At 33.2% G+C, this 26,668-nt stretch overlaps 1 protein-coding gene across 1 annotated transcript; it reads left to right on the top strand.

Moving 5' to 3' along the window:
- The first annotated feature begins 1,445 nt into the window (after positions 1-1,445).
- prkaa2 (protein kinase, AMP-activated, alpha 2 catalytic subunit) lies at positions 1,446-25,854 on the top strand. The gene is made up of 9 exons (XM_051138884.1): positions 1,446-1,668; positions 8,253-8,394; positions 14,518-14,611; positions 16,973-17,117; positions 17,567-17,654; positions 18,963-19,187; positions 19,297-19,798; positions 19,884-20,010; positions 21,152-25,854. The coding sequence occupies exons 1-9, from the start codon at positions 1,575-1,577 to the stop codon at positions 21,391-21,393; spliced, it is 1,659 nt and encodes a 552-aa protein (XP_050994841.1). The 5' UTR covers positions 1,446-1,574; the 3' UTR covers positions 21,394-25,854.
- Positions 25,855-26,668: the final 814 nt, after the last annotated feature.

Genomic DNA, 26,668 nt, shown 5'->3' with positions numbered 1-26,668 from the left:
TTAAGACACTGTCGTTACACAGAGGCTAAGGGTGTATTCACACCTGTCTTGTTTGGTTTGATTGAATCGAACTCAAGTTAGTTTCCCCCCTTGGTGCAACTCGGATGAGAACTAAACAACCATACCGAGACCAAGCTAAAAAGGTGGTCTCTGTCCGGTTCCAAACGAACTCTGGTACGGTTGAATGCATCAGCTAATCAGTGGATGACCTTAAGCACACGTGTGATTTTGTTTACATCTTCTGGTTAACTTGCAAAAAGGGCAGTGTGAAAGCGAAACTGCACCAAACAACAACAACAACAAAAAAATCAACATTGTATTTGGTCCGAAACAAAGCAAGTAAACTTTACTAGCAGACTTTCCTGGTGTGAATGCCCTAAGTTTATGTAACTGGCCCCTGAAATGACTGTGTGAGACAAAGGAAACATGGAAAATGTGCAGTGTTGTGTGATATGAAACCAATATGATTCCACACCATCAGATACAAAAAGTCAAGTATTCACTAACCACAATTATTACTATTAAACTAATAAAATACTATTATAATATTAGTATTATTCAGAATGAAGAATATCTTTGATTTTACCTGATTTTATAAAGGTATTCATAAATATACTATGGCATCAAAACATATCTGTTGATAAACAAAATAGCACACAGCTGTGAAATCTTATGAAAAAAAAATGTTAAATTAACACTTTCTTCTGTCAGGACAATAGCCATGTTTCTTTAAAAGACACATATTTACATGTTTTGTTTATTTATTTATTTATTTTTTCTATTATTTTACTCTATGATGTAATTTGTTATTATGGTGGTCTTAAATGTCCAGTAAATGACATGTAAATAAAAAATACAGAGAAAAATAAAATAAAATGGTATGTTGTAGTTTTCCCTGTGTTGTTATAAAACATTTATTATAGTTAGGGTTACTACTGTTAACTAAAACTGAAAGAAAGAAAGAAAGAAAGAAAGAAAGAAAGAAAGAAAGAAAGAAAGAAAGAAAGAAAAAAAGAAAGAAAGAATGAAGTTACATGAAACTAAACATTAACTTAAATATAATAAAACAGAAATTAAGATAAAAATTAAAAAAAAAGAAATATAAGTTTCTCATTTTCATTTCATTTAACTTGGTCTAAAATAAACTGAAACAGAGTGAAAATTATATAGATACAAAAAACTATTAAACATGACAAAAGCACAAATTACTGAAAATAAAATGAAAAAATAAAAAACAATTGAAAATATTAATAAAAACTACAAAAGTATTTTACCTAACTACAATAGAAACCTATACTAAACAAACAGTGATAATGTGGAAATGTTGCTATATTTATTTGTAGGTTAAGTTGTGACGTATAGGCTATGTGAGGTCTTGTTTACCTAAACCGCCCCCTTTCCCCCCAGTGAACGCCTTATCAGCTGATCCGAGAGCTGTCTGTTTGTGTACAGTTTCCAGAGTTCCCTTGAAGCTGAATTCAGATCAGCACTTAGAGGGGTTCAGTACAGCTCTCTCTACCTCATGTGCTCAATCCCGCCTCCTGTAAGGCAGCCCGAGGATCTCGCATAGTAAAATGGCTGAAAAGCAGAAACACGAAGGCAGGGTAAAGATAGGACACTACATCCTCGGAGACACGCTGGGAGTCGGGACATTTGGAAAAGTGAAGAGTTAAGTCTATTCGTTTCCTATACGTGTCTGAATGTTGCATGGAATGACAGTACGAACGTATGATTTCGGGCTTGCTAGTGCTGAACTTGCCGGCGGACGTTGTGCGCAATTTACGTAGTGTAGATTGCGTAGGGAGAACCTGCGCTAACGTCCTCCAGAGTGCGTGTGCTGTTAGTGAATACGACGCAGAGCTGGAAATTCTTTCAGCACCACAGTAGACGCTACACTTGCAATCTTGTTTGTGTATATGTTTAGTATGACAACATTTGGGAAACTGTCTGGTATTACGGGAATATTTAGGGCTGTCGTATTTACGCCTTCTCAGTATTTGGTATTTTACAAATTTTAATGCATTGTCATCCTCCCTGAAGTGCGACCAGTCATTGAGCTGCGCTCTTTAACATGTTATTTGCATAAATTCCCAGCACCCAATTTGCGAAATCTTTAAAACGTTTGTCTCAAACGTATATTCTTCTGATTATAGTAAAAGCAGAACAGGAATAAATGTTGTTGTGAATATATTTTACCTGCAGTGTTGCTTTGACCTTGCAGTCATTTTCTATTCTAAGCGCGAGCGGGAATGCCGCTCATTTTGGGAATGACCTTTCGCACGGGTATAACCCCGTGTTTGAGCTTTGCTGGGCATTATTAACGTTAAACTTTATTGCATTAGACGTAATCGCATTAAAAGACATGCATCTGCACATAAAACAATATATTGATGCCCTGTGTGCATTATTTCAAATGCTGTGTTTTCAAACTGTGATGCCTATCTAGACAGTGTGCTTGCCTCTGCAGCATTTTTAGACAGTGTGGCTCCTAAACAAGGATTTCCATTCATTCATTTCCATCTTGCACAGCTGCTAGAGGGACCCAGGCGTCTGAAAACATTCAGTCCCCCAGCGGAATCATACTTTCTTCTTACCCCAACCTGATTCTATAGAGTGCAACTTAGCCCACCCCCTTTTTCAGGCCTTGGTTCCGGAAGTATTTTTCCTATTTGGAATTTTGAAAAGTCTGTTTACATTCTGTAAACCAAACCAACCAGCTACAAGATAAATCACAACATTAGAAACTTTTATTTGAAGCAAAAAGGTATTTGAAAATCATAAAAGAGTGCATACTTAATGGCTTTAATTTAAGAAAGAATTGCAATCCCATGAAGCATTGCAAATGAGAAATTAAAATCGATGGAAAAATAAACTAATGATTTAAAGACTTACAAAGTACAGATGTAAAAATGTAATTTTATAATAATGAATATTATATATATATATATATATATATATATATATATATATATATATATATATATATATATATCAGTCAAACCAAAATTTATTTAGACACCTTCAGCATTTCTCACATTATCACAGTTTATTTGCTATAGTTTAGAAAATGGTAATAAAATATGACAAAAACTCAGAGTTAAACTGTGTCTGAACAAATGTATTTTGATAATCAAAAATGATTTACGGTCAAACCAAAATTTATTCAGACACCTTTAAAATTTCTCACATTATCACAGTTTATTTGCTATAGTTTAGAAAAAAAAAAAAAAAAAAAAAAAAAAATATATATATATATATAATATTTATTTAGGGGCAATATTTGCCCCCTGGAATTGATTTCCTGTTTTTTTTTCTCTCTATTTTTACATTTGTGAGGTAAATTTTTCTAATCACCTTATTTTTATAAAAATTATATGTTGTCTTTACTTTACCCAGTTATTTGAATCAATATTTTTAACTGTTGTCAATAACAACAGACTGTTTAAAATTGTATCTAAATTATACATCATAGACTATTGTTCTTTATATAGTAATAATGATTATTAACATCGATGTAGAAAACAATATAAAATATTTTTGTTTCATTTTGGGCACATCACGTTCTGGATTCATGACGTTATGCAAAAGACCTTGTTATAATCACTGAAGTTTTGAAATTAATTTTTTATTTACATTGTATCTGCACTGTGTTGTTTATCATGAGGGAATTTGCGATCATGCACACTTAACAACAGCTCCAGCATTTTTAAGCACTGAAAAATCTAAGTGCCTCTGATTGGCCAATGCATTCCTAAATTTAACAGAAACGTGCTTGATTCGTTCTTCATTTTATTCACGACATCACGACATAATTGTTTAATTGTGCAGGGGCATTTTTTGCCGCTTTGTCTTGAATTTATGAGGCATTTTTGTTCATTTTACTGCCATTTTTGCCACAAGCCTTCATTAATTTCTGACCCTGATGACAATTTGATTGGTGGAGATTTCTCTGCAGAATCATGGGTAATGTTGCTTTTCGCCAAATAAGGACACTTTTTACATTTTTCATGATTCCATGGAGCAGAAGTCATCATGAGTAATCCTCTGCAGAGATGAATGGAAACTATAACAAATAAAATTAAAAATAAAACCTCTGGGAACTTTTTCATAAGCAGCAAATTAGGCTACGTACCAATAAGTACATATCACTGCAGTTTTCAACAGAGACAGTAAAACAGTGAGCACTTGTTATCGTTTTCGTACACAGTTTTGATTACAGCTCCATCCTGTTTTCCAGATGTAACTATAACTTTACAAATGAGGGGGAAAAAAAAGCTTGGCTACAATGGCTTACAATGTTAATAACGGGAAAAATTTCAATCCAGGTTGTGAAAAGGGTCCATTCAGGTGTTAAACATGGTATTTTTAAAAATAGATTTAAATATGTGAAAGACTGTTTGTATTCAGTGCCTATGTAAACAGGTCTTTTAAAACATTTTGCATCATATAATAGATATCAATGATCAAATTTGCATTTACTCTTCAGTTTTTCAGTGAGCTCACAAGTTAACTAGTTAGCCCGTTAGCGTTACCTCTTGCTCAGGGGTGTTCAATCCTGTCCTGGAGGGCCAATGTCCTGCACAGTTTAGCTCCAACACACTTGTCTGAAAGTTTCTAGTAATCCTGAAGACCTTAGATAGTTTAAGTATGTTTAATTAGGATTGGAGCTAAACTGCAGGATAGCTGCTAGACAGGAGCAGGATTGGAAACCCCTCCTTCTAGCTGATTAAGAGAGTTTAGCACACCACTAACTGATTAACCCTCCCAGGTTTGTATATGCACAAGTTTTTACACTACCACTATATACAGTATTTGTACTACATATTGAGGGTATTGGGTACTTTGAATAAGAAGAAAAGTATATCACAATAAATAACACGATGTATTTTTGGCATGATAAACGGCTAACTTCTGGGGTCCTGAGCGGGGGTTAAAATGGTTTCTTTTCTAGTGATCTGTGCATTTCATACGAATGCACAGATGTTTCTGTATGGCCATCAATTGAGAAAGATGCTCCTTGCATTCACATAACGAAAGATACAACGTCTAGGGGTTATTATTGCTGTCTAGGTAGTCTCGCTTTTCGGATTTTGAGACAAATCCAAAAGTCTAACACTTGCAAAACAGGTTGAACAGTTTGCATTTATCATCAATCACCAGTGGAGCAAATGTCCTTGAGCAGAGCCTAAGGAATTTTATCAAGACGGGAAATCTAACAGCCATTGGGCTCCACATGAGATCCCATGACTGGGGTTTAAGTGCTCTCATGTGATGTAACTTCAGAGAAACCCATAATACTAAAAGCAGTTTATTAACAGTTTAAAAACGATTTATTCCTGGTCTGGTAATACTGAAGGCCCTGCTGTACAGCAGTGAGGTGTGTTGTATGAATATAGCCACTTTGACTCCCTCCATACTGCATGCTTAGGGTGTCACTGGACTTAAATATCCACAGGGGAGGAACATTTGTTTGCAAGTGACTCTTCAACTGTTAGTAGACATGTAGATTGTGGGTGCAGCTCTATTAACTGACTTCTGTATACACACACACACACACACACACACACACATACATATATGTTTAAAAACATAAAAAACAAACATAAATAAAAAAAATAAATAAATAAAATAAAATAAATCCTTCCAGTCTTAAACTTGTATATGTTTTATAGTTGTATAAAATATCTTTACAAATAGGTTTTAAAATTGTAGTTTTACTGTATTTTTGATAATGTAGCCTTGATACACATGAAAGACTTATTTTAAAAACATAAAATAGTAAATAATATAAATAAATAATAAAATAAAATAAAAATACAAAAAATAAAAAAATAAATAAAATAAAAATAAAATAATCCTTCCAATCCCAAACTTGTGTATTTTTTTAGTTGTATAAAATATCTTTACAAATATGTTTTAAATTGTAGTTTTACCGTATTTTTGATAATGTAGCCTTGGTACACATGAAAGACTTATTTTAAAAACATAAATAAAATAAAATAAAATAAAATTAAATTAAATTAAAGTAAATTAAATTATCCTTCTAATCCCAAACTTGTGTATTTTTATAGTTGTATAAATATCTTTACAAATATGTTTTAAATTGTAGTTTTACTGTATTTTTGATAATGTAGCCTTGGTACACATGAAAGACTTATTTTAAAAACATAAATAAAATAAAATAAAATAAAATAAAATAAAATAAAATAAAATAAAATAAATTAAAATTAAATTAAATTAAATTAAATTTCATTTAATTATCCTTCTAATCTCAGACGTGTGTATTTTTATAGTTGTATAAATATCTTTACAAATATGTTTTAAATTGTAGTCTTACTGTATTTTTGATAATGTAGCCTTGGTACACACGAAGACTTATTTTAAAAATAAAATAAATTTTAATATATATATATATATATATATATAAACCCTTTCAATCCCAAACTTTGTATATTTATATAGTTGTATAAAATATGTTTACATTTTTATTAAATATAAAATGTATCATTAAATATGTTATTAAATATATTTATTTAACCAGCAATTATTTTTTTTTTCAAATAATACTGTTTTGTGAGCATAAGGGTCAAAAAAAAAAAAAAAAAAAAACGCGCACACGCATACAAGAAAATACCCACTGTGTGGGGTAGGTCAGAGTGTAGTTATTATAATTAAATAGCAATATCAGTTTATGGGAGGTCTTGTATGTGTGTGTGGATCCCCACCTTTGCCATTTTATAGAAATATCTCTTGCTTGCTACAATAACGTGCAGGACTGATAATATATCAAATCAAACAAATTTGGGTATTTGTTTTCATAATTTTACTGAGCACTATCTAATACTATATAAGCAATTGTCTTAAGGCTAGTATACGAAAGTCCAGACTCTCGAGTAGATCAAATAAAAATAAAATAATCCTTCCAATCCCAAACTTGTGTATTTTTTTAGTTGTATAAAATATCTTTACAAATATGTTTTAAATTGTAGTTTTACCGTATTTTTGATAATGTAGCCTTGGTACACATGAAAGACTTATTTTAAAAACATAAATAAAATAAAATAAAATAAAATAAAATTAAATTAAATTAAATTAAAGTAAATTAAATTATCCTTCTAATCCCAAACTTGTGTATTTTTATAGTTGTATAAATATCTTTACAAATATGTTTTAAATTGTAGTTTTACTGTATTTTTGATAATGTAGCCTTGGTACACATGAAAGACTTATTTTAAAAACATAAATAAAATAAAATAAAATAAAATAAAATAAAATAAAATAAAATAAAATAAAATAAAATAAAATTAAATAAAATTAAATAAAATTAAATTAAATTAAATTAAATTAAATTTCATTTAATTATCCTTCTAATCTCAGACGTGTGTATTTTTATAGTTGTATAAATATCTTTACAAATATGTTTTAAATTGTAGTCTTACTGTATTTTTGATAATGTAGCCTTGGTACACACGAAGACTTATTTTAAAAATAAAATAAATTTTAATATATATATATATATATATATATATATATATATATATATATATATATAAACCCTTTCAATCCCAAACTTTGTATATTTATATAGTTGTATAAAATATGTTTACATTTTTATTAAATATAAAATGTATCATTAAATATGTTATTAAATATATTTATTTAACCAGCAATTATTTTTTTTTTCAAATAATACTGTTTTGTGAGCATAAGGGTCAAAAAAAAAAAACAAACAAAAAAAACGCGCACACGCATACAAGAAAATACCCACTGTGTGGGGTAGGTCAGAGTGTAGTTATTATAATTAAATAGCAATATCAGTTTATGGGAGGTCTTGTATGTGTGTGTGGATCCCCACCTTTGCCATTTTATAGAAATATCTCTTGCTTGCTACAATAACGTGCAGGACTGATAATATATCAAATCAAACAAATTTGGGTATTTGTTTTCATAATTTTACTGAGCACTATATAATACTATATAAGCAATTGTCTTAAGGCTAGTATACGAAAGTCCAGACTCTCGAGTAGATCAGGTTTTGTTTGTTTGAATAGAGGGCTCAGACCTGAAATGAGAGTTTCCTCTCTTTCTTTGTTTTCTTAAAAGGTTTGTGTTGGAGGTCGCCGGCCCACAGCGCCGATGCTTGCTTTCTTTGGAATAAAACTTATCTTTCATCAGCTGTGTTTACAATACCGAACTGCTGGTGATGGTATTTCAGCTGAGTCTTCATTGATGTGTGTATGTTTGGCCAACAGTTGGAGAGCACCAGCTAACAGGACATAAAGTTGCTGTGAAGATCCTCAACAGACAGAAGATCCGCAGTCTCGATGTTGTGGGGAAAATCAAACGAGAGATTCAGAACCTCAAGCTCTTCAGACATCCACACATCATCAAGCTGTGAGTCAATCGCACACAGAAAAACACGAAAAACACAATCAATAGAAACAAAATCAGCTGAAAATCATAATGAGTATGTTTGTGCAGTGCACTGGTAAGCCGATTATCAACCTTGTTTGAAAGAAAAATCATTTTTTACACTAGATTAACTGACAACTTAAGCTTCTTAAAGATATTAAGAAGCTTTGTGTCTTTTAACTGCAATTTCAGAAGACTTTAAAATAGCACAATTAAAACTTTAGGAGTATTACAAGGATCATTACACGTGCTGACATTATGTACTTGATGTCTGTCACTTTTATGAGCTTCAACTTCACTAACGACAAAGATTTGATGAGTAATGCTTTTTTTGGGCAAATGCTTCAGAAGCGATTTGACTGAAGATGTCAGAACAGATTTCTTTTCACTGTATGGTTAGATGTGTGCGAGTAATTGATTTTAATGAGTCCTACTGAAAAGACCAACTTTGACCTGCTTATGTTTTCATCCTGGTCCAGTCTGGTGTGTGCTGGAAGCTCGTATAGCAATTATGTTCTCTAGCATTTACTGAAGCTAAGCTGCAAAAATGGCCTGTTCTGAAATCAGCATATTAGAATGATTTCTGAAGGATCATGTGACACTAAAGACACTAAAGAGTAATGATGCTGAAAATTCAGCTTTGCATTCACACAAATAAATTACGTTTTAAAATATATTAAAATAATAGTTAAGTAAATGCAGTCTTGGTGAGCATAAGACTTTCAAAAAGTAATATTTTGTGTATGTACAGTAATATTCAGTAAGGTTTTTAATGTTCCATGTATTTCGATTTTTAAAGTTCCATTTATTTGATCAAAAATACAGGAAAAAAATAATATCCAAGTATAATAATCCACGATGTTCATGTCTTTCTGTCTTCAGTCGTGAAGAAATTATGGTTTTTGAGGAAAGCATTTCAGGATTTTTCTTCCTATAATGGACTTCATTGGTGCCCTGATTTTGAACTTCCAAAATGTAGTTTAAATGCAGCTTCAAAGGACTCTAAACGATCCCAGCCGAGGAAGAAGGGTCGTATCTAGCGAAACGATCTGTCATTTTTTTCGGAAAATAAAAATTTGTATACTTTTTAAGCTCAAAAGGTCATGTAGCACAGGCTCTGGGATGCGCGTTCACGAATCATGTCAAAAGGTCACGCCGAACGTAGGTGGAACTACAGACCCAGTGTTTACAAAGACTAAGAAAGTGCAAGTAAGTCAAACGCTGTTTACAAACAAAAAGGTACAACATGTCGGACGATTCTGAAGTTGTAGGAGAAAATAAGATGGAGTTTTTCGACATACTCTACCTTTTTGAGCCGGAGTACACAGACGATGAACATGTGGTGACTCGAAGACGTGATTCGTAGTAGTGATGGGAAGTTCGGAAACAGGTGAACTAATTCCAGTACAGAACCTAATAGGATGTTGCGCATGCAAGACATGAACGAATCACTCCCCAAGACGACTCGTTCTTCCCGAGTCACATTAAAGATTTGTTCAAATTGCATGAATCGTTCAAGAACGACCCGTGGACGCGCATCCCAGAACCTGTGCTACACAAGCTTTTGTGCTTAAAAAGTATACACATTTTTATTTTTCCGAAAACAACTGATCAGTTCACTAGATAAGACTCTTCTTCCTCAGCTGGGATTGTTTAGAGTCCTTTGAAGCTGCATTTAAACTACATTTTGGAAGTTCAAATTCGGGGCACCAATGAAGTCCATTAACGCTGGTCTATAGTACTCCAAATGTTCTTCCCGGTCCAACCGATTAGTACAGCCCAAAACATGACAGTAATTGACTATTTTCAGCAGCAATAATCAGCAAAATATGCGAGTTTTGTTAGTTTCAGATTGTTTATGTTCCGTGGCACCAATATGGCTGATTGATGAAAACACATGAAAACACCAAAACATGCTTTTTAAAGTTTTAAAACCTTTGCACATTTCCAAACAGTAGTTCAGAGCACATGTCAAAGCTGCCAAAGTCACATTTCAGGCTTTTGAAATTTTAGTGGGTCACTGCTAGGGCACAATCTCAGTGAACCTGTTTCTATATGCAGGGCTCGACAATAAGGAGTGCCCGATGGCCCAGGGCCAGCGTGAAAGACGCTCGGGACAGTTGACGAATTTGTCACTGGCCCGACCGGGCCACTGCTGCGTCGCCACAAAGGTTTATTATTTGCAAGTGTTTTAAGCCTTGTTAATTAAAAATGTCAAGCTATCATAGAGAGACATGTCTCTGACAGACAATTAGCCTACAAAAGTATGCCAAAATTCTCATCCTGACGACTAACTTGACGACTAACAATGAATTATCTATATTTAATTTAATTTATACAGTGGAGTACTTACCGATCTCTGTTCCAGTCTTGCACACGAACTGTATGCAATCATTTTTCAAAATGTCATGTGTGTGGAAATATTACGAACTCTTTAAACACCCGATGACAGAGACCAGAGACGCTGAAGACGAACTCAAATAGGAAAACGTACTGTAGCAAGCAGAGCAAGATCACGGTTCACAAAGCGCAAAATATTGGAAATATTATCCTAAATATTAAAACCGGGCCAGTAGAAAAAAATCCTTAGCGTTGAGCCCTGATATGGCTTTTAAACTGATCTCAGGTCAGTTTTAGTTTTTAGCATTTGTACAACACAGAACATGTAGTAGTTAAGTGCCTCTTATTTGTCTGATTAGCATTAAAGTGATTGCACATTCAGGAAAACGTTTGTAAAAGGTGTTTTATGCATGTTTGAAGAGTTTTAATCATTTCCTGAAGCAGTTGGTTTATTTGACTCAAAATATCAACAAGCTCTGTTTCTCCCATCACTACTTTAAAATCTGTTTTTGTGAATAAATCAAGAAACCAAAACCAAGGAGCACAAGAAACAAGCAACAAAACTCACCAGCAAGAGTCCAACAAGATACTAGCAACAAACACAAAAGCTAATCGGATAATAAGGCACAGGTGAACAGGAACAAGACAGACCTACAAATTAAAAGTCACACAACAAAAGTGTAAAGACAACCAAATACATTCCATATTTTAATTTGGATAAAACGGACCAATGTAGAATGACATTCAGCTACATTTTATGCAGTGCATTTCTTGTTCTGACATTCACTAATTTCAGGATTGTTGTGATCAGAAGTTAGTGATAGAAATAGTGACAGCATAATCTTTGTACTCTCTCGTGTCTCAATCATTCAGTCTCCTTCTCCACTCTCACTTATTCCCCTTGTCTCTAATCATAATGCAATAGGTGTTATTGTATTCTGGACACATTCCACGTTAAGCCCCTGCTGTGCGTCTCTGTGAATTTGCTCTGTTTTATCGCAACATGTTCTGTTCTCTGCTTTTATCATTCTTTTTCGGTGATTAGATTCTGTAGAATTACATTATGTTTATTTAAAATCACATCAGGTATCGCAGACTCTTTGAGTATTCTCCATATTAAACCCCTTTGAGGAATACAGGCCTTCTCTCAGGTCCTTCTCTACTGCTGTTTGAAAGGCTGTCTCCCATTATAAGGGCTCTTCTGTTGAATATAAACAGGGACAACTACAAAGCAGAGAAGGAGGTTTCCCTGCAGAAATTGTAATCAACATTTCTGACCTTCATCAACATTTCTGTTTCTAAGAACTGTAGGGTAGTACTCCTCAACATGCTGATTGTCTTGTATTGTTATCCAATACATTTTAGTTGTTTTTACAAAGAGATGTTTTTATAGACTAAACCCTGCCTTGACTGAATTTCTCTTTAGCAATATGTATAAGCAACATATTTGTTATGTGGCAGCATTAAATTAAATTACATTAAATTACATTTTAAATTTAATGAATTTAAATTCATTAACGAACAATTTATTAAATAATTCTAACTTCAAATTATATAATTGTTTAATTGTTGGCAACGTGTTTGTTATGTGCCAGCAAAAAGATTAAATTAAATAATTCTTAAATAATTCTAACTTAAAAATGTACATTTCAATTCAGTTAAACTCAATTCAGTTAACAAACTTTTTATTTATTTAATTTATTAAACTTAAAATTATATTTAATTGTTAGCAACATATTTGTAAATAAATTGTTTATTAAAATAATTATAACTTACATTTTATATAGAAACATACTTATATATAATGAGGAAGTTAAATTCAACTCAGTTCAGTTAACAAACAATTTATTAAATAATTCCAACTTAACATTATATATATATTCAATTGTTGGAAACATATTTGTTACATGCAATGAATTAAATCAAATGAAATAATACACTGAATTAAGTTTAATAAAAAATGTAAATTAAATAAATTCAATTCAATTAAATCTCTTATTAAAGTAATTATAATTTTATTTGTTATAATATATTATTTTATATAGCAACATACTAGTGAAGAATTTCATTTAAATAAATTCAACTCAATTCAATTAACAAACTATTTATTAAATAGTTTATTGTTTAATTTATTAAACTTAAAATTATAAATTAATTTATATTTAATTATAAATGTAATTCATTTTTAATTAAATTGTTTATTAAAATAATTATAACTTTTTTATATTAGAATTTTATATAGCAACATACTTGTTATATACTAGTGAAGAAGTTAAATTCAATTCAACTCAATTCACGTGACAAACAATTTATTAAAAAATTCGAACTTAAAATTATATATATATTTAATTGTTGGCAGCATATTTGTTATATGCCAGCAAAAAATGAAAATTGCCACTTAATTAAATTAAATTAAATTAATGGATTATTAAAATAAATATAACTTTATTTGTTATAATAATTTATTTTTTAATTTTGTATAGCAACATGGTTATGTACTAGTGAAGAATTTATATTCAATTAAACTCAATTTGATTAACAAATTATTTATTAAATAATTTATTGTTTAATTTATTAAACTCAGAATTATATGTAATTGTTGGCAACATGTTACGTGCCAGCAAAAATAAATAAATTTGCTTCTTAAATTAAATTAAATTAAATTAAATTAAATTAAATTAAATTAAATTAAATTAAATTAAATTAAATCGATTATTAAAATAAATATAACTTTATTTGTTATAATAATTTATTTTTTAATTTTATATAGCAACATGGTTATGTACTAGTGAAGAATTTATATTCAATTAAACTCAATTCGATTAACAAATTATTTATTAAATAATTTATTGTTTAATTTATTTAAGTCAAAATTATATTTAATTGTTAGCAACATATTACATGCCAGCAAAAATAAATAAATTTGCCTCTTAAGTTAAATTAAATTAAATTAACATTTTAATTAAATTGTTTATTAAAATAATTATAACTTAAATTTTATATAGCAACATACTTGTTATATACTAGTGAAAAAGCTACATTCAATTCAACTCAGTTAACAAAAAGTGTATTAAATAATTATACCTTAAAATTATATATATTTAGTTGTTGGCAGCATATTTGTTATATGCCAGCATAAAATAAAACGTCTCTTAAATTAAATTAAATTGATTATTAACATAATTATAACTTAAAATGTTATATAGTAACATACTTGTTATATACTAGTGAAGAATTTAAAATCAATTCAACTCAATTCAGCTGACAAACAATTTATTAAATAATTATAATTTAAAATTATATATATTTAATTGTTGGCAGCATATTTGTGGTATGCCAGCAAAGAATTAAATGTGCCTCCTGAATGTAATTCAATTCAATTAGCAAATAATTTTTCAGGTTTTTAAATAATAGCTGGAAATTATATAACTATAATGTTTAACACACTGACAGCTATAAATTGTGTTACTTAATTTTATTTGCTGGAAAACAATGGCATAGAGTTTTCATCTCTCACTGTATTTGATGTAAGACTATCTCAAATCAAGATAATGATTTTAAAATGAATTTGCAACAAAATTGTATTGCATATCACAGGAATCTTTTCATTTCGAAAGTTATAAAAACACATGTATATGATCAAGACAGTGTCCTTCAGGCCATTGGCCATCCTTATTGTTGAGCTCTGTTTTCCTGTATGTTGACAGCATCAACATTAAAGGCTCTTGTTGAGTTTCTGTGGTTGTTTTCTCTGGTGTGTTTCAGGTATCAGGTGATCAGCACTCCCACAGACTTCTTCATGGTGATGGAATATGTGTCTGGAGGGGAACTCTTTGACTATATTTGTAAGCATGGAAGGGTAAGAATCATCTGTCGAGCTTTTACTAATAAAGTCAGCTGCAGGCTCTTATGGGAAAGGCCAGTGACTTTCTCACATTGTGTACAAAGTTGCATGCCATACCTGCTTTGGATATTGACTGAACATCACAAACTAGTGTTCTAACATCATATTCAATGATGGAAACACCACTTTCCCAGTTATTAAGAAATGTGGCTTATTATTTTTGTGTTGGTCACCTAATAGCCCAAAGCTGCTTTAACTTTCTTTTGTGGCTCTGGTGTGGATTTGAGCGTGGATTAACCTTTGAGTCTTCCAGACCTGTTGGGGTTATGGGGATCCAGCTTATCCAAACAACAGCTGATCCAGTGAAGTGTTCATGGGAAGCGTCAGGGAGTTCATCTATAGGGCTCAGTCTTTGTGTTATGTGGGTTGCCTACAATGGCACAGTCCGACGGTTCATGTTGCAGGACATGTTTAGTTTGTGTGCACAAACACACAGCTGACTATGGTGAAATTTGATCGGAGGCTTTTTATTTTTAGATTCTTAATTCATAAACACTTCACCAACTTTTTGAATTGTTTAAGTGACATGATGTTCTTGGATGCAGGAATAATTCAGGTAAATTGGGTCTTTTTTTTTTTAACTGTCATAAAAAGAGGCCCTGTGACCTAAGAATATAAGTTATCTATGTTTTAGTATCATCACATGAAGATTAAATATTATTAGGAGTCATTTTAAGGTGTTTTAACTATTTAAGGTATATACATACATATTATATATGCACATATGCATTTATATATACATTCATCTTTGTGAATTTAATGAACTTAAATAAATGGTTAGTGTGTGTGTAAAATATCAAATTTAATTCAATTTAATTTGATGTCATTTAATTTTTATTTTTTTACTTTTTTTGCATTGTTTATTTTGCTATATATGAAAATATGTTTTAAAGTTATTTTAAAATGATAGAGCAGGCTGTGTAATATAACAAATGTGTATATAAATATCCCACTCTAAATATATCTTTGTAGATTATTATTTTTAATTAATTTAATTTAATTTAAATACTTAATTTTTTCATTGTATTGTATTGTAATCGTGGACATTATTAATTTAATCTGTAATTTTATTTAATTCATATTAATTTTATTTAATTTTAAATTAATTTAATAATTTAATGTTTTCATTGCACTGGACAGTAGGAATGATACATTTAGTTTAATAACTGAATTGAACTGAATTGAATTTTAATTCAATTTAATTCAATTTAATAATTTATTGTAATGTATGTATTTTCATTGTATTGAACAGTGGGCATGATATATTTAATTATTTAATTTAATTTAATTTATTTATTATTTTTTTTTTTTCATTGTATTTGATAGTGGGCATTATACATTTAATTCAATATAGTTTCACTGAAATTAATTTAATAATTTAATTTAATTTATTTAATTTTAATTAAATTTAATATGAATTAATTTAATAAATTGATTTTTTGTTTCATTGTATAGGACAGTGAGCATGATACATTTAATTTAATTATTTAATTTAATTATTATTTTTTTATTGTATTGGACAGTGGGCATGATACATTTAATTTAATTTATACATTTTATTTAATTAATTTTAATTTAACTTAATATAAATTAATTTAATAATTTAATTTTTTTTTTTTCATTGTATTGGACAGTGGGCATGTGACATTTAATTTAATTTAAATTTTAATTTAATATAAATTAATATAATAATATAATTGATTTTTTTCATTGTATTTGACGGTGAGCATGATACATTTAATTGAATAATTTAATTTAGTTTAATTAATTTTAATTAATTTAATTTAAATACTTATTTTTTTCATTGTTTTAGACAGTGGGTATGATGCATTTTTATTTAATTGAATTAATTTAATTTTATTTAATTACTTTTTTATTGTATTGGACAATGGGCATGATACATTTAGTTAATAATTTAATTTAATTTAATTTAATATAATTTAATTGAAATTAATACCTGAAATACCTGCTGTATCACATTCGACAGATTTTCAACACAATTTTTCTAGGAATAATAAACTATTAAGTAAGCACACATTTGTTAAATTAAATACATTTTAATCATTAAATATTATTTACAATATAAAGTTATTCTTGCTATTACTTCAGAAAAGTATCAGGAAAGTACTGATCTAGAACTAGTATGTACAATATAAAAGTTATTCTTGCTATTACTTCAGAAAAGTACTGCTCTAGAGACATTAGAAAGCCAGGTATCAAATACAACACATATAGCTTAAACCCAAAGAGAACAAATAGTTGTTTTTAGGATAATGTTTTACATAGTAATCTCTCTTTTGGGTCTCTCTTGTGCAGGTGGAAGACACAGAGGCGAGACGTCTTTTCCAGCAGATCATCTCAGCAGTAGATTACTGCCACAGACACATGGTGGTGCACAGAGACCTCAAGCCTGAAAATGTACTGCTGGATGGCAACATGAATGCCAAGATCGCTGACTTTGGTACACACACACACACACAGAAAGCTAATGTTGTGCAGACAGTGAGGGATAGTTGCCAAGCAACCGGCTGCAGTTTTACCGCACGTCCACTCATGTGGTTTGTATGAGGCATGGTGTTTGATTATCCACAGAAGAGCACAGACAGAGGCAAAGAGAAATATACATCAATCTGCCCTGCAGCTTGATCTGTTGAGTTACTCCACACATACAGGGTCCACACGTTTGAGACCACTAGTGAAAATGCTTTGATTTTAAAGATTCTATCTAATTTCATAAAATGTACAACTTTGTATTACTTATTTTTTATTACAAATGTCATACTGTCAAATATAGTTTGAGTTTCACTGTATCTGTACCTGCCATGAAATACATTTTATTTACTTGCATGAGCTAGTCTTGGCCAGTCAAACTGTCTGTGTTAAGTATAGTTGTGTGGTGCTCTTTGTCAGGTCTGTCAAACATGATGTCAGACGGAGAGTTCCTGAGAACGAGCTGCGGGTCACCAAACTACGCTGCACCAGAGGTCATCTCAGGAAGGTGAGAGGTCATAAAGTCAGTTTTAATATAGTCAACCAGATCATGTACATCATGTACAATTCTCGGCCAGATTTGCTGATAATTTACTAACCCTCAGGCCATCCAAGATGTAGATGAGTTTATTTCTTCATTGAAACATATTTGGACCACATTTTTTCAATGGCTTTCATCACTTGCTCACAAAATGGATCCTCTGCAGTGAATGGGTGCCATCAGAGTCCAAACAGCTGATAAAAAAAACATCACAATAATTCGCAAGTAGTCCACACAACAAGCATTTATAATAATCCGTCAACATTTTAACTTGAAACTGTTGCTTCCAGCTGAAATACGTATACTCCATCCATAATATTGCTTTCTTGTCTGAATCAGGAGAGAAATATGCACAGATCAAGCACTGCTTACAAGAAAAACAATCCAAAACAGTTCTAAACAGATATGTTTGTGGATTTTGGTGTGAGAGGACAACAGAGAATGGACTTTTCAAGGAACTGAAGTGTTATTATGGATTATGGTCTTGTATTTTGGTGACGGTTTAAAGTTAAAGCACCTCAATAATGGATTTGTGTCTCACAAAAACACAGCTTTTTACATTACAAGATATTAACTGATGAACTGGACTGTTTTTATCAGCTGTGTGGACTCTCAATCTGACGGCACCCATTCACTGCAGAGGCTCCATTTGTGAGCAACTGATGTAATGTAAAATTTCTCCAAATCTGTTAAAGGGATAGTTCACCCAAAAATGACCGAAATTAATTCTGTCATTAATTACTCAACCTCATGTCGTTCCAGACCCGTAAGACCTTTGTTCATCTTTGGAACACAAATTAAGATATTTTTGATGAAATCCGAGAGCTTTCTGACCCTGCTGAGACAGCAAAACAACAACCACGTTCAAGGCCCAGAAAGGTAGTAAAGACATTGTTAAAAGAGTCGATGTGATATTAGTGGTTCAACCGTAATATTTTAACAATGTCCTTACTCTCTTCCTGGGCCTTGAACGTGGTAGTTGTGTTGCTGTCTATGCAGGGTCTGAAACTGTTTCTTTCATTCTGATTGTCAAAGGTCTGGCTTGTAGGACCAGCAGTCCAGCAAACCATAGCCAAGCTATGTGCTTTGTGTAGTATGCAAGGCATGAATACACTGCACATAAATATTATATCAGACCTTCATCCATTTTTAATGTAATACTGATTGTCGTCTTGTTCTTTACATCGCTGGAAACCTAAGCTTCATTCAGAGTGATAGACATTTAGAGTCATTGTAATGACATATTCATTTAGTGATGTGTATGTTGTGTTTTAGGCTGTATGCGGGTCCAGAGGTGGACATCTGGAGCTGTGGCGTCATTCTCTATGCACTGCTCTGTGGGACTCTGCCGTTTGATGACGAGCACGTGCCCACTCTCTTTAAAAAGATCCGTGGAGGGGTCTTCTACATCCCAGAATACCTCAACCGCTCAGTAGCCAGTCTACTAATGCTTATGTTGCAAGTGGACCCACTGAAAAGAGCTACTATCAAAGACATCAGGTTATTAGTTACAGAAATATACTATAAATTCACCTATTTATTAATAATAAATACAGTCCAATTTATAGTACCTTTCAGTACTTGTATTTTCTTCCCTCCTCTATGACAGAGAGCATGAGTGGTTTAAGCAGGACCTTCCTGGCTACCTCTTCCCTGAGGACCCCTCGTACGACGCCACGGTGGTGGATGAGGAGGCCGTGCGGGAGGTGTGTGAGAAGTTTGAATGCACTGAAGCTGAAGTACTGAGCAGCCTTTATAGCGGAGACCCTCAAGACCAGCTGGCTGTGGCGTACCACCTCATCATTGACAACCGGAGAATCATGAACCAGGCCAGTGAGTTCTACCTGGCCTCCAGTCCCCCAACTGGCTCCTTCATGGAGGAGGGCATGCCTCTGCCACCAGGGGTCAAACCTCACCCCGAACGGATGCCTCCGCTTCTGGCCGATAGCCCGAAGGCACGGTGCCCTCTCGATGCCCTCAACACTACTCGACCCAAACCGCTGGCGGTGAAGAAAGCAAAATGGCATCTGGGCATACGGAGCCAGAGCAAACCCTACGACATCATGGCTGAGGTTTATCGTGCCATGAAACAGCTGGAGTACGAGTGGAAAGTGAGTGGCTCAGAAATAAACACAAATGTTCTTGTTTGATTAGTGAGACGATATATATCAATATGTTGGTTGTCGTGGGATTTAGGTGGTGAACCCCTATCACCTGAGAGTGCGCCGGAAGAATCCAGTCACTGGGAATTTTGTGAAGATGAGTCTGCAGCTCTACCAGGTGGACAATCGTAGCTACCTGCTCGACTTCAAGAGCATTGATGGTGAGCATCAATCAGTCAGTCTTTTCAGACTTTTAATTATATTACTAAAAGATTAGTTCACTTCCAGAATAAAAAATTCCTGATAATGTACTCACCCCCATGTCATCCAAGATGTTCATGCCTTTCTTTCTTCAGTCGAAAAGAAATTAAGGGTTTTTGAAGGGAAAACATTCCAGGATTTTTCTCCATATAGTGGACTTCAGTGGGAGTCAATGGATTGAACGTCCAAATTGCAGTTTCAGTGCGGCTTCAAAGGGCTCTACACAATCCCAGCTGAGAAATAAGGGTCTTATCTAACGAAACAATCTGTCATTTTCTAAAAAAAAATATAAATATATGCACATTTTAACCACAAATGTGTCACAGCACTGCGTGGTGCAAAGACAAGGAGTGCATGATGAAGAAGACAGTCCAAACAGATATTTATTAAATCCACAGGAATAAGGAAGAGTCCACACACACAGGTAACAATAACTGGCCCTGAACTAAAGACAAATGAGGTTAATTAACAAGACACAGGTCAACTGACTAATGTAGTCAAGGTAGGCAGAAACTAGGTCAAAGGAACACATGGGATGAAAGAAAATAAACACAAAGTCCATGTGATTGTGACATCCCGCCCCTCTCCCGGAAGGCACGACGTCGTGCCGCAGAAACAACAAAAGGGCGGGAGAGAGAGGGACTTCGGAGGAGGACAAACGAGTGGCAGTGGGATGGAAAAGGTGACTGGTTGAGGTTCAGGAGGAGGATGAACAACCGAGAGAAGGATGACAACCAGATCCAGGGCGGAGACATTGGAGGGTGGAGCCAGGACAGAGACAGGAAAAGCTAAGGCGGATCAGACAGAGGAAGGAGCCAGGGAGAAGACATCAGGGCTTTGGAGCAGAAGAGCCAGGCGGGCCCAGGCAACAGACATGAAGGTGACCCACGGTGCAGCGACGGAGAGAGGAGCCATAGTGAAGGAAGGGCTGACGACTCCGGGGGGCCAGTCGACGGAAAAGTCCTGGAATATTTAGGAATTAACAAAATTTCTTTTCAACTGAAGAAAGACAGACATGAACATCTTGGATGACATGGGGGGTGAGTAAATTATCAGGAAATTTAAAGAATAAAATCTAAAAAGTCTTTTACTCATTTTCAGACGATACGATTGAGCACAAGTCCGGGTCGTCGACTCCCCAGCGCTCTGGCTCTACAGCCGGCCTCCATCGGCCACGCCTCAGCATCGACTCTGCAACCGTGGCTGTTGAAATGCCCCAGCTCAGCAGCTCTCTGCCGGGCTCTCTGACTGGGAGCACACCTCTGCTGGCACCGCGGCAGGGCAGCCACACCATGGACTTCTTCGAAATGTGTGCCAGCCTCATCACTACCCTGGCTCGCTGAGACCCGTGCATCCGTACGCAAAGCATCAAAACACACCATCATCTGATGGTCTTTACCTCTTTACAGTCAACAGGTGAAGGGTTAAGGGTTGTGATTTATAGAGTTGGGTGCTTTTATGTCAGTCCCACAGTAGCGGCACAAACATACGGTGCCATGAAGAGTTTTTGGACACAAATAGCCACACCTACAAATGTATGGAAGTCATTGCATTAGTTATAGTTCACAAATAAAAATTGCCCCATGATTTACGCACCCTCAAGGCATCCCAGAAGTTATATTAAAAAAATATCCTGCCTCTTCCAAGCTTTATAATGCCAGTGAATGGCTGTTGGGATTTTGAAGTCCAATAAAGTGCATCCATCCATCATAAAAAGTGCTCCACATAGCTCCAGGGGGTTAATAAAGGCCTTCTAAAGTGAATTTTGAAGTGAATAATCTCTAGCTTCCGCTAACTGTCATATGCACGTTCACGAGAGAGTGGCGTTCCAGTGGATGATGTAGGAAGTAGGCATAGCATAAGGTCCTACGATGCTTTGAGAGTAAGTAAATCATGGGATAATTTTCATTTTTGGGTGGACTATCCCTTAAACCAATAATCATAGTGAAGCCATCAGTACACAATTTGTAAAGTTAGGTTATAAAGGATAAATTCTGATTATGTTCCATTTAGGGATTTTCAAAACGATTAATCGCATCCAAAATAGATTTTTGTGTTTACATAATGTGTGTGTACTGTGTATATTTAAATGTATGTATAAATACATGCAAACATACATTTATATATTTAAGAAACATACGTAAACACAAACTTTTATTTTTGATGCGATTAATCGCGATTAATCGATTTAACACCCCTAGTTCCATTGATGTTTGACAATCAGATACTTTTTTTTTTTTTTTACATAATTCGTACTATTTGCATTTTTATTATTTTAAACCTACCTTTTTTTCTTTTTTTAATCTAATGCAGTGACATTCATTCTGTCCAAACCTTATAGGGCCACTTTAGTCAAAGGTTCTCGTCATCATCATAAGTTTAAATAGTTATAAAACTATAAACATACTTCTGATTTTATATACACATTTTTTTTTTTTTTTTACAATATGTATTATACAGTATATTTATATTCTCATATCAGTCACTTGAGTTGTATAGTTTAGTTTAATAGCTATTGATTGCACTGACATATCAAAAATAGGTTTATGCATACAGAGCAAAGATCATTATTTAATTATATTAGAGATTCTTGCTTATTTTACAAAGAGTTCATATCTATTCATATTATTTAAATGGTAATTTATGGAGTGAAGAGCTTATATCGAGTGTTTTCCAGAGAGCATTTATCAAAGAGCAGTGTAAATGCTGTTGCTAAACGTCACAGTGAATCTCTGATGATACACACCATCTGCGGTGGAAAAGCCTGACCGTGACCTATCTGTGTCTGTCCCAGAGGCCTTGCTTATATCATGAGCTGTGCTGCTGCCATAGAAAGACAAATATGCTGGATGAAGGCAGACAGACCAGCCGAAGAGCTTCAGTGTTGTGCCTTGATATGGCTAAAATGCAAACAGAGAAGAACAGAGACGGACTGAAGTAGAGAATGTGCCAGTCATTTTGTTGTTACGAGTGAGTCTTTAATTAGACGGCCTTAAAATATTCACAATGCTTGAGACTGCAAATGGCCAGAAAGAGCTTATTAAAGCATTCATCCTGAATGACACATTCAGCTTTATCAAATGTATTTATGCTTTAGAACCTAGATTTTAACACTATATTGAAAATTATTTTACGAGGCATTTGACAATTGAAAAGTATATTAATATATTACAATGTTTATGTATTAAAATATAATTGTAGCAAGTTTATATCTATTATATATCTATTGTAAATTGTTTAAAAAATGTAAATTAGTAAACTGATTTTGATATGGATATATAATTGATCAACTGAAAAAAAAATCCAATTTCTATAGGTAATACACTACCAGTCAAAAGTTACTTTTTTTTGTTTTGTTTTTTAATGTCTTCTGTTTACCAAAGCTGCATTTATTTGATCAAAAAAACAAAAAAAAAACAAAAACCAGTATAACTCTTTTCTATGTGAATATATTGTAAAATACAATTTATTTCTGTGATGCAAAGTTGAATTTTCAGTATCCCATGATCCTTAGAAATCGTTCTAATATGCTGATTTCTGCTCAAAAAACAAGTTTTGAAAACGGTTATGCTATTTCATATTTTTTTGGAAACCATGTTACACTAACATTCGAAAGTCTGGGATAAGTAAGAAAAAATAATAAATTAATGTTTTTTTAATCAAGGTTGCATTAAAGTGATCAAAAATGACAGTAAAGACATTTATGATCTATTTCTATTTCAAATAAATGCTGTTCTTTTGAACTTTTTTCCATCAAAGAATCCTGAAAAATAAAATATAACAAAAATATGAAGCAGCACAACTATTTTCAACATTGATTATGTTTCTTGAGAACATATTAGAATGATTTCTGAAGGATCATGTGACTGAAGCCTGGAGTGATGATGCTGGAAATTCAGCTTTGCATCACAGAAATAAATTACATTTTACAATATATTCACATAGAAAACAATTATTTTATTTTGTAATATTTTTTCACATTTTTTTACTGTTTTATTTTTGATCAAATAAATGAACCCAGGAAAACAGAAGAGATTTTCAGAAACATTTTTAAAAAATAATCAATCGCAAACTTTTGACTGGTAACAAGTGTTGCCAAGTCCACCGTTTTCCCGCAAAATTGGGTTACTTTAACACTGTTGCCGTGGGTTGTTTTTCATGTCCACGGGTTGAAGCGACCCCAGTAACGTTATTTATAGCCCCTGGGGTGTGAATTTAGCATGTATTTTAAGTTTCAGGCTAGTTTTGAGTAGCAATTGAGCCGGTTTTGCTGTGAAAAAACCTGTCAACCCTGCTGGTAGCATATTTAGATTTGCTTTAAAGATTATATTGGTGGTGTGTATCTGATGAGAAAACAAAAAGTGACCTAAGCCAATAGCATTTAGAAGAGCGCGACACATGACCCCCTTCCCTGGGATGCCTTAAATAGATTGTGAACTTTATTGTTTCTAATCGAATATGCTTTAACATTTTTGTTTATGCGTGTGGTTGTTTGTATGGAGTAGCTCCAATGTATTTATTAGTTACACATATTTATTCTTTATTTAAGCTCACCTCTTAAGTGTTACTTGTGAACAAATGACATAAGAAGGTGGATTTCAGTGGGGATTCAGGAAGTGGATTTGCTGTAGCTGTCTTTGTGCCAACGTGTATGAATGGACAACAACACCACAGCCAGTCGGGAAACAGCAGTGGACAATGACTGAAAATGAGAGGAGTCAATACTAGTTGTTTTTGGTTCAATCAACAGATCTAAATGACCGTTTTTATGTTTTGAACTAGTAACAAGCTAAATCTCTTAGTCATATTTAATCCTGCTGGTTCATAATCCATAAGGACGTTATCACAAACTGTATTTGTATAGATGTGGTGGTCTTCCTGAATCTACCCCTCTGTCTTGTACTGTAAGGAACGGTTGAATGGCTAGCGTTGTGTGCATGAGCCGAGCGTTTGCGTGTTTTGTATAAGTATGCTGTATTTTTATGACACACGGCTGCAGTTGTACCATTTTAACTGAATGTAAAACAGAAAGATGGAAAGTTCTCGCACAAATCACTTCATATCATGTATATGAAATGCAATAGATGTGATGCCTCTAATAAGTTTAACAGTTAGGTGGAAACTACTCTGCTGGGGGACATTTCCGGAGAAGATTAGCCTGGATTATGGTGTTGTTTTCATGGAAAAATATTGCACAGTCTGAAATTCCTCCCGGATGTTAAAGCCTTTACACATTCTTAACATTTTCCCCACAAATCCCAAGTTCACTCCAGGTCACTTTGAGGATCAGTGTGACTTTTATGACAAAAAAAGCTGTAAAGCTTAAGAAAATAGTTTAGGGACTTTATCGCCCCCTGCTGCTGGACTTTGCTACTACATTACAGGGATAGATCACCCAAAAATGACAAGATTTTTATAAATAACTCACCTTCATGTTGTTTTAAACCTGTATGAGTTTGTGTTGAACACAAAAGATGATGTTAGTTACTGGACAGTTGATGGTAGTAGTTAATTTCCATAGTGTTTTATGTAAGTTAATGGCTACCGGCAACTATTTGGTCAACATATTTTCTTTTGTGTTCAGCAAAAGAGAAGAGGGTGAGTAAAGGATGACATAAATTTCATTTTTGTGTGAACTATCTCTTTAGGATCAGATTTGGATGGAATGTGTACATGCAGTTGTGGTTAGCATTTGTCATATTTAGATGCCAGATAGCAAAAGTCTCTTATGACAGTTTAATGTCTGTTATATCAGCTTTATAGCTGTGTTTTGTGGAACCTGGTCAGAAACTTTATGGCCCCCATTAGTTCGACAGGGGCATTAGTGTGACAGCCATGGCTTCAGCTCATGTTAGTGTATTTTTGTCAATGTAGAGGCGTTTGTGCTGGATATTATACCCTCCCTTTCTCTCCAGTGTAGTGTAGTATGTGTGAAACATGAGAATAATGTTTTCTGCCTGTTCCCGAGCCCTGCTGGGAGACGACCTCTGCCTGTCAGTGTCTACATGTCTGTACTGTACTGTACACGTGTGCGTGTCACTTCCTGTCTGTGTGCGGTTTGTATTTTAAAAGTTATGCACTGCATGGTGTTCCTGTTCTGATTTGCACTTTAATTTTTATTGTTACAAAGAAAAAAAGGGAAAATAAAACGGTATATGCATTTTGTAGTTTGTGTTGTTATTAAGTGGTGTGCGTTGGTGTTCTGAGAAGTTTTTTTTAATCAAATGTAAATTCATGTCCCAGTCACATTTTTTTCAGTTAAATAAACGAAAAATTAATTCTATTTTATATTTTTCCATTAACAGTGTAATCAATATTATATTTATTAAAGCCATTAAAGTATAAATCTCATCAAGTTAGTGTTTAAGCATTTTACATTTATTCCAAAATAATAACTCAAGGCAGTAACAATTTAAACAAATATTTTTTTTGTGAACTTATGTAGAAGTCCACTTCCAACAATTTACAGATAATTTACTCACTCCCTTGTCATCCAAGATGTTCATGTCTTTCTGTCTTCAGTCGTAAAGAAATTATGGTTTTTGAGGAAAACATTTCAGGATTTTTCTCCATATAATGGACTTCATTGGTGCCCTGATTTTGAACTTCCAAAATGTA

The sequence above is a fragment of the Labeo rohita genome, chromosome 20 (assembly GCF_022985175.1).
Source record: "Labeo rohita strain BAU-BD-2019 chromosome 20, IGBB_LRoh.1.0, whole genome shotgun sequence".
Taxonomy (NCBI): Eukaryota; Metazoa; Chordata; class Actinopteri; order Cypriniformes; family Cyprinidae; genus Labeo; species Labeo rohita.
The sequence above is the reverse complement of the archived record's forward strand: the minus strand, read 5'-3'. Positions and strand labels throughout refer to the sequence as shown.

Bases quoted from the DNA above. Each gene is read 5' to 3' on its own strand.
- prkaa2 (XM_051138884.1), top strand. From the start codon at position 1,575: ATGGCTGAAAAGCAGAAACACGAAGGCAGGGTAAAGATAGGACACTAC. The intron at 17,118-17,566 runs GTACACACACAC...GCTCTTTGTCAG, and splicing joins TGCCAAGATCGCTGACTTTG to GTCTGTCAAACATGATGTCA. The intron at 17,655-18,962 runs GTGAGAGGTCAT...GTTGTGTTTTAG, and splicing joins CCAGAGGTCATCTCAGGAAG to GCTGTATGCGGGTCCAGAGG.